Source organism: Elaeis guineensis, chromosome 4, assembly GCF_000442705.2.
Source record: "Elaeis guineensis isolate ETL-2024a chromosome 4, EG11, whole genome shotgun sequence".
NCBI lineage: Eukaryota > Viridiplantae > Streptophyta > Magnoliopsida > Arecales > Arecaceae > Elaeis > Elaeis guineensis.
In genome coordinates this window covers 14,119,187-14,135,846 of record NC_025996.2, presented here as the reverse complement: position 1 = coordinate 14,135,846, position 16,660 = coordinate 14,119,187, and the positions used below count along the sequence as shown (strand labels likewise).

The 16,660-nt window shown below is 34.0% G+C and overlaps 1 protein-coding gene across 4 annotated transcripts; it reads right to left on the bottom strand.

Annotated features, from left to right (window-relative positions):
- Positions 1-7,406, bottom strand: LOC105043782 (putative B3 domain-containing protein Os03g0621600). Of its 4 annotated transcripts, none has more exons than XM_029264165.2 (11): positions 7,164-7,406; positions 6,370-6,691; positions 6,131-6,285; positions 5,724-5,965; positions 5,549-5,624; positions 5,146-5,384; positions 4,487-4,613; positions 3,433-3,520; positions 2,795-3,103; positions 2,199-2,389; positions 1-529 (listed from the first exon to the last, which is right to left on the bottom strand). In XM_029264165.2, the coding sequence occupies exons 1-11, from the start codon at positions 7,257-7,259 to the stop codon at positions 221-223; spliced, it is 2,154 nt and encodes a 717-aa protein (XP_029119998.2). In that variant the 5' UTR covers positions 7,260-7,406; the 3' UTR covers positions 1-220. The 4 variants fall into 4 exon arrangements, with proteins under 4 accessions (XP_029119998.2, XP_029119999.2, XP_029120000.2 ...); XM_029264166.2 differs by having other exon boundaries at positions 2-529; positions 5,549-5,682; positions 5,794-5,965; positions 6,131-6,294; XM_029264167.2 differs by having other exon boundaries at positions 6-529; positions 5,549-5,612; positions 6,131-6,294; positions 7,164-7,403.
- Positions 7,407-16,660: the final 9,254 nt, after the last annotated feature.

Sequence of the window (16,660 nt, the reverse complement as noted above, 5' to 3'; positions counted from 1 at the left end):
CTGTCATCTGATGTAATGCATACACACCTAATGAGAGAAGGTGTAATTGATGGTTGACATGGAGTTTCACACACCAAGAGGCTGCAGTGCAAAAATAAGTTCTAGGTCTCAAAAACAAAAAATAAATAAAACACATGGTTAACTATAGATATGATTACATTGCCCATATCACCAATGATCCAATGAAATAGATTCAAATACATGTTTTTTATCCATCCATCTAGAAAAAGCTTCCTTCCTTTTTGATAGGGATGTGCCCCGTGAGGAGTGGAGTTTTTTTATCCAGAACTCGGAAGACGTGCACATCCATGGCTAGATCTTTGTGGGCTCTAGTGAGCTCAAAGATGCAGACATCTCCTTCTTCCAAGTTATTGTCTTGAACAAACTTTTGCCATTGTCCGCAAAATTGTGAGCATTGGCCATAAACTAAATAATGCACGTCCCATGTTCCGTTTCCATTTGGAAGGCTAAAAACAATGGTTTGTTGTTCATGGCCAAGATATTTAGCTGCAAAGTCCTTTGGAATATACTGCAAAATGTAACCAAAGACAATATAGATCAAAAATCTATATTTGCAGGAATGCTGATATGGTTGGAGAGGTACAACGAGTGTATGTTTGGTGCCACTAATGCTTGTCATGATCAGTCTTGGAAAGCAAGCTATCTGAAAATGTAACACAACAGAGGCCTAAAAACGCCCTGTTTAATTTTCAACATCTAATCTATTATTTGATAACTTCATACAAGATGACACCAATTTCTTTCTGTTATTTTTTCAGAAGCCAACTTGCCTCTGAAGGAGAACTTGCTGATTTTACTAAAACATAACTTTGTAATGCAATATGTAGGATATGAAAAGGCTGAAGCAGTGATACTAACTAGGACATCAAGTTTGTGTCAGATTTTTTCATCACAGACAATTGGACCTGATATGATTGCTTAAGATTTCTGAGTGTATCATAAATCTGACATGTCAACCTACAGCTACCTATCTATAGGGTTTTATAATTTCGCCTTTCCAATATGAGAGATCCATTAGCTTATTTCGTCATGAATATATAAAAATTAATCAAAGAAGATAAGGACTATAATAAGGCTCCAGCTAGAGCAAATCCAAAAACAAGAATATGTAATTGATTTGGTGAATATTTGTAGGACGGACTCTTCATATTAGAATTAGTGTAGTTTTCACCACAATTAGCATGTGAAGTATCTTATTTGAATACATACGAAGGTGAAAAATGTCAAGACTAATTTAAGTTGTATAAAAAGATTAACAGAACTTGGTGTTTTGTCTTTCAAATATGCAGCAGATCAACACACAACTTTCCATCATCAAGCTGCTGACACAGAAGTACTTCTGAAAACCAATTGAAAGTTGAAGTGTCAAGTGCCCAAAAGCACTGGTGCTCGAAATTCATTGGCAAGCAATGCGGCACATGTAACACTACTGTTGTCCTTCAACAGCCTATAGAAAGTCCTGACGAAGTTTATGTCTCTCCATTTGAGGGAACTTCATGAAACTCTGAATCATCAAGAATACGAGCAAGTTGTGGAGACTTCAAATGCCTTCAGGACCACTGAAGGAACATGCAGCAGGTCTAGAGGAAAGTTATTGGAGGAAGGGAAAATTGCTCGTATGTGGGGATATTGATTTTTTTTTACTAGAATTTTTTCTCTCTGACTAGGATGCAGTTGCTTAATGTTCCATTATGTTGAATGAGGTCAATGATATGACAACAAATTCAACTGCCTTTGTAAAAAACTGAGCAAAACTCAAGTCCCTTATTATTTCAGAAATTTTTCTGGAAATGTTAGGTAAATAGGTACCAAATTCCTGATCCAGGCAAGCAATTGTCAGCAGCAAAGGCACATCGATGCCGATCATGGTGGCTGGAGTGTATCCAATGGGCTCTTAATTCTCTGAGAGTAGGTCTCTAAGTTTAGCACAGAGGGCCAGAATATAGGTTCCGGGGCTCTGACATTATAAAACTTAACATGAAAATACCTGAGTGAATCAGTCTCATTACAGGAACTAAATATACATATTTATAAAGTGTACACCAAAATGGCTTCCTGATATAAAGGATGCATTATATTAACTATCTATAGAAGTGGCTTTTGGAAAAATCTGTAGCTGGAAAAATATAACATACATAGAGGAAGGCCAGTTCAGGGACATAATTTATTGAACTTACCAGGCGAAACCTATCACTAACAGCATCACGCCGCATAGCTTTTTTGAAGAAAGGGTTAGTTGGTTGAAGTGCATTAGCTTTCTGCCATGCTCGAGCTTTCTTTTCCTCAGTCACCAGTCTCATTGCTGAAGTGAGTTGTAATTCTTGCTTAGCACAATGGTTCCTGACTTTTCTGCACCTGATGGTTTGTTCTGAATTTTGAATTAGAATGAGAATAAGATTAGTACAACTTATTGTTATATAAGCAATCAAAAGGGGAAAAACTTTTAGGCAGGATAACTAGAACTCCCTATTGCGGCATTCCAGACGTATGGTAGATGTGACTGATAATAAAACTATTTCATATCTAATCATATAGATAATTTGCAAAATGTAGCATTAAAATTATTGAAAACAGAAATTCAAGTAACAAGGTAAAATTGAATAAGCAGAAGACTGGAGGACAACAGCAGCAACAATAATAACAATAATTCCAAGTGTGATAAGAAACTTTTTGGGAGACCCATTATGAGACTATGAGAAAAAAATGTTTGGTATCAGAAGAAAATAAGAAACTTCCCCTTTTGCACGAACTGAATTGGAGGTGAGTTTTTCACCTTTATTTCTTATCTTGGAATGAGCTGATTTGATGCTTAAAGTGTTGTCAGCAATCTTCACATTGACTTGCAGGGACTTGTGAGTTGCCAATAGATGTGGCACCAGTTGCTCATCATGCAGTCTTTTTGAAGAACCAGAATCGCACCCTTCAAAAGGGAAGGTCTCAGGGAAAATTTTCAAGGAATCCTCCATAATTGCTCTCCCAAGATAAGACACTACTTTCTCAGTCACTAGTCTCCTTCTTGAAGTTGCTGGTAATTCCTGCTCAACAGAATGCTTTGCAACTTTTGCAGACCTGACAATTTGTTCTGAATTTCAAAATAAGGTGAAAATGGAATTAGTAAAACTCACAACACCTGAAGAATGTTTCATGCAGGATAACTAGATCTAATTATTACAATATTTTAAGACAGCTTGCAATACTAAAACATTGCTCATATAATAATATGAAAAATTTGCAAAATATCGCATTAAAATCTTTGGTAACAGATGTAAAGCATAAGTAAAATCATATAAGTACAATAGTAAAGAAGTAAAAAGAAAAGATAAAACCCAAGTATTAGAAGTTTGTTGGGACATCCACTCCTCAAAGACAATGCAAAAATTTTCTGTCAAAGAAAAAGACAGGAAACTTCACCATTTTCATTCATTTTATTACTGGAGAGGTTGTCATCTCTGGTTTTTCTCTTCAAAGTACTTGATTTGACATATTTCTTTGGAATAATCTACAGAACAAGTAACATCAAAAGTTAAAAAATAAAGTTTTGGCAGATTTATGTGTATATACATCATTTCCAAGAATTTGAAAGAGGAGATTTACCTCCAGTGATATAGATCAAGAACTAAGACAGAAATATTGATATAAAGGGAGATACATATGAAAAAGTGGCAAATTTGAATGCTAAAAAAGAAGTTAGTTTCTGCATGGTTGTCCAAGCAATTGATGCTATGCAAATGAACAATAGTGCACCAGTAATTCAGTCCCATTCCTCTGAATGTTACAGCCACAAAAGGAAATTTGCTTTTCTTAGGCAATTAGATCTACTGAAATAAGTTGACAACATGAACAAAACAACAGAAAGCCCATTATTTTACCGCTTCATGGATCATGAATCAATAGCATAAAGCTATATTGAATTATGGATCCAGTAAGTTGAAAACAATATTTTTCTCTGTTTTTGAGGAAAAGTTGGCTGACACCTGACCACCATGTTTCATTGCACATAAGGTCAGGAAAACAAAGAATGACATTTCTTTTTTGAGAGCGAAATCATCTTTTAGAATATAATTTAGACTTGGAAGTCCTATGATCATGAAAATCACTTAAATTCAAGTCACTGTTAGATGTAAATCAATACATATGTTCGTGTTTGTATTAAGCTTTAGAAAAAGAGGAGTCAAGCAGAATATATACTGAGAAGTTCATGACCCACCTTGAGATAATGAACCATGAACATAACTTACTTTAGTCAAATAAAGTTTGAGATCTTACAGGTCCTTCAACTTTGTCTCAAGATTATCTCAGTACACAGATTCATTTATACAAAATCAGCCCAAGGGCTATTAAAGTTTCAGACAAGCTCTAGGAAGCTTAAAAGAGGATGATGTGTCTACAGTTAATGGAAGACATGTATCCTCTTAAAGAGCCAAAGAGTAAAGATGCTGCATGAAGAGATAGATTTTTCTCCTACCATCTGTTGAGAGAAATCACTATCCATAATCTTGAGAAAATGAAACCTTGTTGCATCAAGATGATCCGAATAAGAATGTTCCTCCTGATTCATGCAGCGGCTGCAACTCTGTGTCATGCTACAGAACCTACAAACAAGTTATCTGAATCAAAAAGTAAAGCAGGAATATAGTATAAACTAGTATCTTCAGAATACAACGTCAACTCCTAGTCAACATTCAAAAATTTGATATCATTAGGGATAGTTCTCTTGGTTTGCAATCACCAAGATATTCAAATAATGGACAAACAATGGCTGTTCTTTGGATATCCATTATAATAAAGAATTACTATTACTACTTATAGGGACTGTTATATTGGATGTTATACTACTTGACCGAGCATCTGATCCACATCATGGAACAATGAGGCCAACTCATTCCAATTTTAGCTACAACCAACAGTAATGGTGATTAGGTATTCAATCAAACCATGACAGTTAGAAACTGAATATTTGGTAGTACTTCCCTTTATAGAATGCTAAAATTATAATCCTAAAGAAAGAAGCTAACGATATACATGCATCACATATTCAGGAAGTATTAGCATTCAACTTTTCCTACAACCGATGCATCAAACTTAAAAGAATGAAGATGCTGTTTTTCAAAAATTCTTTCTTACTGTTTGAATATCCGAACAAGCAGTGTGCTGTCCTCCATGGACACAAGCTCAAAGATGCACTTATCGCCTTTCTCCAATCCATTATCAGCACAAAATTCTTGCCATCCTTGCGCCAAGTGAACACCCCTTTTGCCTTTGTTGCAAATTCTTACATGCCATGACCGCCCTTCCACATCCTTCAGAAGCACTTGATGCCTTGTTTCTATGTCATTGGATGCTCTGAATGAGGCTGGAATACCCTGCGATCATAACATATTTCCGGAAAATGTTATCACAGAAGGAATACACTTTCATGTAGGGATCTTGGTTTAACTTGAAGAGGATTGAGCAGTCCAAATAATAAAACAGCTCCAATCAAGACCTATTCATTAGAAAGAAGGGACGGGGCATACAAAACACTCACCATATAAGGCTTAGTAAGGTTAAAATCTTTTACAATGACCTCAAAAGATTTCTCCCTATTGAGCCTGTTGCAAGAACTGCATAATAAATTCAGAAAGGCACAGCATCCAACTCTCTCATAAAACCAATAAAAACCTAAAATAGAAAAAAAAGGGACACGTTCAGATCTTCCTTACTCTTTAAATATCCAAACAAGCATTATGTTGTCCTTGTTGTTGGATGCAAGCTCAAAGATGCATTTGTTACCTTCTTCCAATCTATTGCCAACACAAAAGTGATGCCATCCTTTAGCCAAGAAAGCACCTTTTCTGCCTCTATCGCAAACACTTACATGCCATGATCGCCCTTCCTCATCTTTCAGAATCACTTTGTCCTTTGTCATCATGTCAATGGATTCTTTGAATGAGGCTGGAATACGCTGCACCCACAACGTAATCGTAGCAGATGTTATTTCAGAAGAAACGCCCTTGCTGTATGGAGGTTTTGGCTAAGTTAAAGCAGATAGAATAGACCAAATAATAAAATGACTCCATTCACAACCTATTCATTGGAATGGAAAGAGCAGGGCATATTAAACAGTCACCATGTAATTCCTGGTAAGGTTGCAATTATTTATGATGGCCACAAAGAATTTTCTTCCACTGCAAGAGCTGCATATTCTTTCTGGTAATGATCTTCTTTCATCCATCATTCCGATCTGTTTTCTATTAGCTTGCATCATTGGCCCGTGACTTGTATCTGCTTCACCTTCATTGTAATATCAAACTTGTAGAAATATTTAACCAGGTCATTTGCACAAGATTCAAAGGAATCAGAACTTACCTTTGGAAGCATTCTCGGAGTTGAGATGTTGTCTAATGTCCATATGCGCACTCTGCACGCCAACAGGACTATAATCTTTCCGGCACGCACTTGTATCGAAAACCTGGAAGCTGAAAGTACTATCATCTTCATATCTGAACACCATGAAGTACCCCAGCTTTAAATCATGGGCTTGTGCAATTTCTGCCCATCCTTCTTGGAACCACATATTTTTCTTGTAGCCATGAATGTTCACACTCCACGAATTGCGAAGGGGACTAACTAGCGTAGCTCTTTTGCCTCTAAGATTGATGATATACTTAACAAATGCAGGTGGAATGCACTGCAAAATATATGAAATGGATTAGAATGTAAAATTAGAACAGATTCCAACAGAAAATAATTGAATTTTTGGCTGGATGTCTTCAACTCTATCTTGTGATGAAGAACCTCTGAACTCAAACGGCAAGGTACCAGTGCTTTTGCTCGAAATAAAAAAGCTGCCCTATCTTCCGAACTATAAATATAATCTTCACTGTTATGTCTTTTGGTCTTCAGCCTCGAGACAAAAGAACTAATCGAGGAAGGGGAAAATAGAGAGAGAGATTACTTATTGTAAACCAAAAACCGTCGAGCCAAATACTTTTTCTTTTTCTAGATTATGATGGGCCGATCCCCACCTTAATCCAGGAAACTTCCATGTAAGCATGGGAATAAAACTATAAAACCAATGAACTAATCCGAAACAGACCTACTTAATGGAGTTTTCCATTATATGGGAGAAACTTTTTGCTGAGGATAGGAGAGACACGCACCAGCTTCTTCTCAAAACCAGGCATCAAGACTTTGAAGAACGCAGGCTTTTGGAGTCCGCAATCTCTCTCCTTAGGCATTTCTGTGCACGAGCCCATCTCTAAATCCAACTATTGTTGTGTGGAGGAGGAGACCAGGAGAATGAACATCGGTATTCAAAGTAAATCTCTGTGCAGGAGCCCATTGGTATCCCTACTTTATATGGTGCCATCATTCTTCGGTTTTTTGGGTCTCTCTCTTGGGAGACTGCTCGAATTCCAGAAAACAAACGGCTACTTTTTATTGGTAACAAAACAAACGGCTAGTTGGGAAGCTGCCGTTTACGTGTGTCCTCTCGTTTCCTCGCCTTTTGCATGCTTCTCCTGTACTCCTCACTCAATCTGCACCACCCGATATAAAGAATAATATTTTGAAAACCTTCTTCCAGTGTTGCCATTTATCCCCTCCGTGCTATGCCATAATCTTTGTGCACCACCCGCGCCGCTTCATCTCATTAGACCTCGTAGCTCACTTAATAAAAAGATCGATGCTTAATATAGCTCTATTTTTTTTTTCAAATTTTTTCTAATCAAAATATTTTTTTCTCTTGTTGCATCTGAGCGATGATCAATAAGAGATTTGATTTTATTGCCAGATTAAATCTGAATTATTAGTTGTATGGAAATCAAAATTGTCAATCCGGCCTAGTATCCTCAAATCCATAGGTTCTCCCAGATTGATATAAATGGAAATGAGTGGATGTTTCAGAGAGGATCTTGGTGGGCAGGAAAACAAACCTATTGGTCTTTATAACAATTATGGGCAAGTGATGGAAATATCAGAATTGGTTTTTGAATCAATCATACATTGTTAGGAGATTTTGAATGTCTCCGGGCGCTGGGAGAAACTTCAATATAATGTTAGAAGTGGAAATGTTAAAGAATACATAAATTAAACTTTGCTAGCTTCATCACATATAACAGCCTCTTTTGAATATTTCTTAAAAGTTCACGAGGAACAATATAAGAGAGGATAAAATTCTAGCTATGCTGACAGATTGTCATTTGTATCAAAGGAATATAATTGAAAATTTTCGAACTGAAAATATGGTAAGTAAAAATTTATCAAACTTGAGATTTTTTTAAATTTTTTTAAAAAATTTGTATCTTATTTCTAATAAAACTTCCCTATATTTACCGAGAAATACAAATTATTTGAAGTGTGTAATCTTAGATGTCTACCGTCAAAAGATAAATGGTCAGTGCATAAGATAGCCTACGGGCATGCAACATAGAATGCATTATTTAATAACCGTCTATCTTTTGATGATAACCATCGAAAAATACGTAGCATTCTATGATGTGTTGGCCATATTGTTGAGGATCCTAGTTTGCTCACAGCCTTCCACTCTCCCTTGCACCTATCTATTAGAGGACTTATACCATATTTAATTTTTTGCAATTAATTATTATATTTAACAGATCTAATCAATATTGAAGATATTGAAATCCTATTGAGATAATGGCTACCGATATTCTGACATGCAAAAGTGAGTCTGGCTCTATCTGGTGTCCATTGTCATTTCAGTTTTAAGCATAAATCTAGAGATCAAAGTGCTTCTTCCAGCTGCTCTCCCACCTCTTTATTTGTTCCCATGTTTAACAAATATATTTCAGTTAATTTAGCTTTTTATTCTAAAAGAAAATCAAAGAAAATTGCTTTGCCCAAAAATAGGAGTGAATTAATTTGTTGAGTTACTTGGATGGAGAATCACAATCATTCATATCTTTTGGTATGCCCACCACATGGCATACTACTATGCTGCTACACACCTATGATTTATGAGAAAGCATTTTGCGATTGGAGAAACATGAAACCAAAATTCTACATGCTTTATTTGGCACCTTATTAGATAGGAGAGCACCTTGCATCCCTCATGCTTCATTTTGATGAGTACGCGGCTACGTAGTCACAATATTTGAAACCCTACCGGGCTTCGGCATTTCGGATCCCTTCTGATAAAATTCTTGTCCGTGAATACACCCTCCATATATAAAATCGCATATTCACTCGGAGAAAGGGATGAATAAAGATAAAACGTGAAACGTATTTATCAAATTCACTCCAAATATTCGAGATTGATGGAATTAAGGCTATCCATAAGATGCTTTAAATTTCACGTTTAGATAAACCATATGATTTGGATGAGGCATTAAATTGGCCGGCTGAGTCGGCCTATATAATCTGATATAGAATTGTTACCCTCAATCCTTGATATGTGGAATCTTAGGCATCAATTTGATTTTTTTTTTTTTTTTTTTTTTTAAGATAATGAAATCTCATTGTGCATGGTCGTCGCAATGACTTGCACTTGCTCCAACAAGGTCTTTCTTATTCGCACAGTCAACAGTAATAGTCATTTGTTTCTGCCGCATTAACTTCAATAGACTTGCATGAAAAACTATTATAACAATATGCACCAAACAAATCGTTCAAATTGTTTACAAAAAAAAAAAAAAATTGTTCAAATAGATTTCTTATATTCATGATTATCATTAAAGAAGATCGATCGCGAGCAGAAAAGGATAGACGTTTCTCCGATTGCAACAACCTGGCCACCTTTTCCATGAACAATTTGCGCAGCCCAAGAACCCATATTTCCAAAACCCTGGAAAATTTAATGAAGGAGTCAGTAGTTATAAAGTATCCTGACACGTCTTTCAGATAACACAAGATCATGAGTAATTGCGATGGTTGAAAATCCATGCCAGTCTGTTTGCAAACTGGTGGTCGGTCAAAAACATTCTGATGTAATGGATGTACAGGAAAACTTATTATTTAGTTTTATGATCAAATTAGGGACTAGCTGGAATACGTGTGAATTGGTTCGCATGTCTAGGGCTGGAACATCGGTGTGAGTTCCAATGGGATCATGAATCTTCTGAGTGAAGAAACATGTTAGGCATTCCAGCTCACTGTAACTTAATTCGCTAGGAGAGCACCCAATGCCTCCCTTTGCTCCATCATATGATATATCTGCCACAGCTGTTTTCCATGTCACCAATTGAGCCAGAGCATTCACCTCATCAGTGTCAGCCTTTCAAAAGTAAATACATGAGAAAGTTTTTTTGTGCACCGCGGGCAACGTAGAAAATTCGATATGGAGCGCATCATTTTATGTGATTCATTCATATAATCATTACTTTTCAACGTGCATTTAATATCTGCAGTTCTACTTTTTCGTTTAAAAATTTTATATGATGAAAATATTCTTATCTTTTGAAAAAAATTATGATATCTTGTGGCATATTATAATTTTCTATATGCAGGATGTTATAATATAGCTCAGAAAATTATGACATCCTCTGGATCTTATGATATTCTACGTCAAATTATCACTTTCTATATCAAGATGTCATAATATGACTTAGGATATCATAATATGGTATAGAATATCATAATATGAAAGGAATATTTTTATCCAACCACTTTTCAATGTGCATTTAATGTCTGCAGTTTTATTTTTTTATTTAAAAATTTTGAATGATAAAAATATTTCTATTCTTTGAAAAAAATTATAGCATCCTGTGCATATTAATTATTATGATATTTTGCGTTATATTAGACATCTTGTTGATAAAAATTATGACTTTCTGGATGCAAGATGTCATAATATGACATATGATGTCATAATTTTTTAAAGAACAGAAATATGTTTGTCATTCAAAATTTTAAAGGAAAAAAAAATTATAGGCATTAAATATACATTGAAAAGCGATGACTATGTGGATCAATCGGACAAGACGGTGTGCTCTCTATCGGATCTTTTACACCTCTTGCAGTGCACAAAAAATTTTTCATAAATACATAGATGATGATTTAAAGTTAGCACAGGTAAAAATAAACTAATTAGCGCATTTCAACTGTAATATAAATGAAGGGGAATCCAAAAGTGTGGATCCGAATGGATTTACAATTAACACATCCTAGCAAATTCCGTGGAACAAGGTCATGTTCTGGTTGTTAATGTCACCAAAAAAAATAAAGAAAGAAAAATGCTTTCACCAATGCCGAAACAAGGCGATCAAGTTTGAAATATTTTCTGCTTTGATCCACCAAGAACGTATTATATCTCCAAAATACTAATCCATTCCCTTGTGCAGTCATGATAGCCTCAAGCATTCTTGAGAATTAGAGATAATGAGGGTAGCCCAAGAGTGACACTTGCAAATAGACTGTAGAATTGAAAACCACACAGAAAGTGCGTTACAATGTTACTTGGAGATGTGATAGGAGCATGTGTCAAGAAGAATCTAACTAAACTTTAGGGAGCACATGATATATGGATAATCCATCTAAAATCAAAAGTGATATAGGTGGAGGTAATGAGATCACCGTATTTGATTTCATCATAGTGATCCCATGTGGTAGTGATTTCAAATTAGCATCACTTTTCAAATCACAGTAATCACTCCCTAACCCAGTGATGGAATTCCATTCTTGAGATCGGAAATCTAAAATCACCCTCAGGTAGTGATCTTAGACTTAAATATAAGGACAAAAATATCTCTCAGCCTAGTAAAAAATTAATATATCAATATATGGTTAATATATTATATCAATATTATATATATAATATTATATTAAATTTGATATTATATATTATATTTATGATATATATTACATGATAATATATTATTAATCATATTATTGTCATATTATGATTTAACGATAATTTTAAATTAGAATAAAAATATCTTATTATACTTTATATTTTATAATAAAATATTTAATATATTACTTCAATGTGCCTTATTTTTTAATCAAAATAAATATCCATATTAATATATAATATATTATAAATATAAATAAAAATATAAATTTTATAACAACAATCAATATATTTTTATAAGACCAATAATTTATAGGACTAATAAATATATTTTTATAGAATCTACTAATTATTTACATATTAATAAATATAGTAATATTTTATTTATAATATATTATATATGATTAGTATTTTTTTTTTTTTGATAAAAGAATTGACATAATTAGTGATGTTGGATTCTCATAGAATACCAAATAGTTTAAATGCTCTCTTAGCCTTGACATCTTCATTTTAAAGATATCAAACATAGATATGTAATGATAATAGCATCATGACTTGATCAGTTTGAAGTATGAAGTTGCTTCAAGTGTCCAAGCGTCCAACACATCAAGAAACCATAACTGTGGGGTATCTGAGTAACAACAAGTATGAATGTTACCAAGGCTCGGTATCCATATAAAACTGCTCTAATTCATAGTAACTAGCAACTACCCTTATTTTTTTTTATCATATTGCTAAAATTATAAGTTTGGAGGAATTCATTGCATGTTATATAAAATCATAATCATCTTGCATTTTCCCAGCTATTTGGGGTTAGCTATTGCATGTCACGGCTGTTGTTGTTGTTCTAATTTCAAAGCATCTTAATTTTATTTCTTTATTAATCACCTCTAAAATTGAAATAGTTGTTGTTCACAAAGCCAAAAATGCAATTTACTTTCCTGGTTGGGCCGACTTAATATATTGTCAAGGTTGGCATGGTAGAGCTTTGCAATCAGAAGATATGTTGTCTGATGCAATCACTTGTTGAACCTTTGGGTCGGGGTACGTGTCGGCCGTTTCCACTGGCATACACTAGAATTTTAACTGGATCGAGGGTGGGCCATTGCGAAAGACTTCGCAATGCTTTACCACTTAATCAGTTTAATTTATTCCAACCCATTACAAATTAAATTCAATTTTCTAGTTAATAAAATAATTAAATTTGAATCTGAATTTTTGAGCAGTTTAATAAATAGATTATATTCTGATAGATTTTTGATCCAATATTTATTTGACCCGATCGTCCAATCCGGTCCAACTGCCATTCTTGATTACAGTATCTAATTTTAGGGCCGAGAGTTAGCGACTTAGAAGAGCTTAATACTATACATTACTTTATTCCAGTTGTCAAAAGCGGATCTTATGTAAGTTATAAATCCGCTTTATCAATATATGCCATTTATAAACATAAAGGTAATAAAGGTCAATACAACCCGTTTTAAATCATGGGATCACTTGGCATACTATCTTACTGGTACCTGCACCTGATTTTGTATAATCTTGCAAAAAGATTAAGGCAAGATAGCAGGAAGTGTGACAAACTGATGCAGACCTGGATGACATAGACGTACAGCAGCAGCTTAGACGGCAGACTCGGAGGCCAATTTGGTTCGATGACTACGTGGTGTAGGGACTTATTTTGTGATCTAAAATTTTATTTTATATTATATTTTATTTTTAGGCTATGAGCTTAATTTAATTAGGATTTTCTTATATTAATGATTTGATATAAAATTTTAATTTGATTTTGATTTCTTTGTTGATTTGATGTAAAATCCTAATTTGATTAAGATTTTCTTAAAATACAGATTTGATTTACTTTAGTTTTCTATAATAATAACATTTTATATGTATTTTCTTATTTTGTTAACATGCATTGCTTAATTTTCTACTTTCAATTATGCGATTGTACGCCTATAAATGCGGACTTATAAGACATTACCAATATATTATGAATGAATAAATTATTTTGACTGTGAGAAGAAACTGAGTTTTTATCTTCCTTCGCATGAGGCGTCGATAATCTATCTTGTTCTATCTCTTCTCTCAATTTTGATGTATTTTGTGGTTTTAAAAATTTTCTCCAAATCATCACCCCAATCTACTTTGCTCGACAAAGCATACCGCTGTTGAAAAAAAAAAAAACCCCACCTTCATCTATATTAACCAAATCTAATTAATCTAAGCGTTGATTACATTGATATCTCAGAATTTGATGGCATGCACACTAACAAGCTTTAAATTTAAATAGCATTGTGGATTTCTTGATGATCTAAAGTGCTTCTACTTGATGCTTTTCTGTGATCTTTTCATCTTATGTGGCATTTGATTAGATTATAGTTTAATTGCCTAATTATTTTTATTTTTAAACTCAATTTTTCATTTGCATATAGGTTAGTTGCACAAAAAAAAAAAAAAAAAATCTAGATTCCTTGATAGATTGTCCTGCATCACAAACACTTGGATACATGTAGTGATGGTACATGGCATGGGCTTTTTGCATTCTAACTATGATTTTCGTTTCAGCTAAGATCTTACTTTGAATTGATATAAGACATAGTGATATGATCTGATCTTGAAATATTTAATTGGTATAATATCTACATATCGTCTAATATTTTTTTTATTAATGGATCTCAAAGATAAATGCTTAGAAGTTATTTCTGCGTTCAAAATCTGATATGTAAGTTCTAATATCAGCTGAGATTTCACAAAACTCAGTCATTTTCAAATTTTTTTCATCTCTTTTGAGAAAATGTTGATTTCAGTTAACAGCAAGGATGTTAGAAGATGGCGGTCGCATTTCATGAAAGAGGTATTCAAGCTCTAAAAAAATAATAATAATACTAGTCATGGACTTCTGAATTCGAACTGATGAAGCATAATGTCTACCGCTCATTGTCGGCCTTATAACAGAGAGAATGGATACCGTAGATCGGTAGATGTTTGGTGCTTCTTTTGAATTTTAACTTTTGTTTTTTCCAAACAGTCCTTTCACCCTTGCCAGAAAACTTGTGGCAACAAAAAATTAGTGTACCAAATATATTTCTATTATTTATTTAAAAAAAAAAAAAAAACAGCAAGACCAAATCCAGCTAAGGTTGAAACCGGATCAAATATAGATTCAGATATAAAACACAGCTAAGATTGTATATTTCTCTTAAAAATTAATAAATGCTATATAAAATTATATAAAATTACATATAAATTCAAATATTCAAATATAAATCGGATAGTTGTCTATCTATATTCATATTCATTTTTTTTTTATAGATATATATATAAATATAGATATTAATTAGATCCTCAAATTTCTATCTATATCCGAATTGATTTGGATATAAAAATGCATCCGGATAGATATTATCCATATCACTTGCACCCTTAAACGCAACCATAGCCTAGACTAGAACATCGTTTCCATGTTTATAGTGGCACCCATGGCATTACTATTTTACGCAAGTTACTAGGGCTGAAACCAAATCGATACGAATAGGAGATCATAATATCCATATCCATATTTGTTTTGTCTGACAAATATAATTACAGATATAGATATTATTCGAATATAAAAATTTATATCTATATTTATTTTAAACGAATACGGATACAATTCAAATATTGAAAGTACAAATATTATTTAAATAATTAAACTTTATGACTATAGAATCGAAAATATTACTAGATAGTTAATAAATCAAATTAATAATATGTTCATATGATTATATATTTTTAAAAAAAATAATAATTATTATATAAAATTATATGTAGATTTGGATATAAATTAAATAGTTATCTATTTATATCTATTTTTTTATAAATATTGATATAAATATAAATATTAATTAAATTATTAAATTTTTATTTATATTTAAATTGATTTAGACACGAATGATATCAATGCCATTCTCGTCCCCACAAGCCATAGGTCCCGCAACAATCCAAAGTGCTGGCCTGAAAGTGTCTTGCCTTTGTTTTTTTCTCCAACGAGTGAAGCGGGATAGAGGAATTGTTTTTTTCTCCAACGAGTGAAGCGGGATAGAGGAATCGCGTCTGGTGCCGTCGAGCAGCCGCGTGTTTGGAGCCGGCGGGCGGCCCCACGCCATTGGCACTCCGCCGCGTGGGCTTCTGCCTCGTTCCTCCCGACGCGGCGGGAGGTCCATCTCAAATCAGAGCGCGAATGATCGACTCGGATAAGCGCCGTCAACCGAAAAGAAAGATTGAGAATTATCTGCACCCGATCAAAGGTCTAAAATTCAAACAAGGATTAATAGAATCACCTAATCAATGACTCCTTGCCTTTGCACCAGAACAAAGCTCATGGGGCCAACCCACCTCGTGCGACAGCCTAAGATTATTTTTTTTTAGAGTTGAAATGTTGAATTATTCTATCAACATTTATGTTTTGCATATGTATGGATGCAGGAATCCATCACCTACTTGGAAGCACAAGTTCACAACCACCTAAGCAAGCCCTGCGCAATGCAAGATTGCAGCTAAAACCACAGCCAGGCTAGGAAATTTTTCCCAGTAATTAAAAAAAAAAACTGGGAGAGAGAAAGCGCACACGCCCTTCATTACAGGTGAAAACCACCTAATCTCGTACTACCTCGTTAAGAGATGCTCACCAAACACCTTCCAATCATCCAATATTACAGGTTCATGCAAGAATCTGGGAAGTGGATGGCAGAAAAAATCCAACATGGATTTGATTTTTTAGTTATAGCACACGGTAGATTCTTTTTCTTCTTATTTATTATTGCATATCAATTTCATGCCTAATCAGCTTACTTCCTGAATTAAAGGCCTTTGATGGCAAAAGCACAGCTGCTGCTGCTCTTACCAACATTTAACTACCAACAAAAG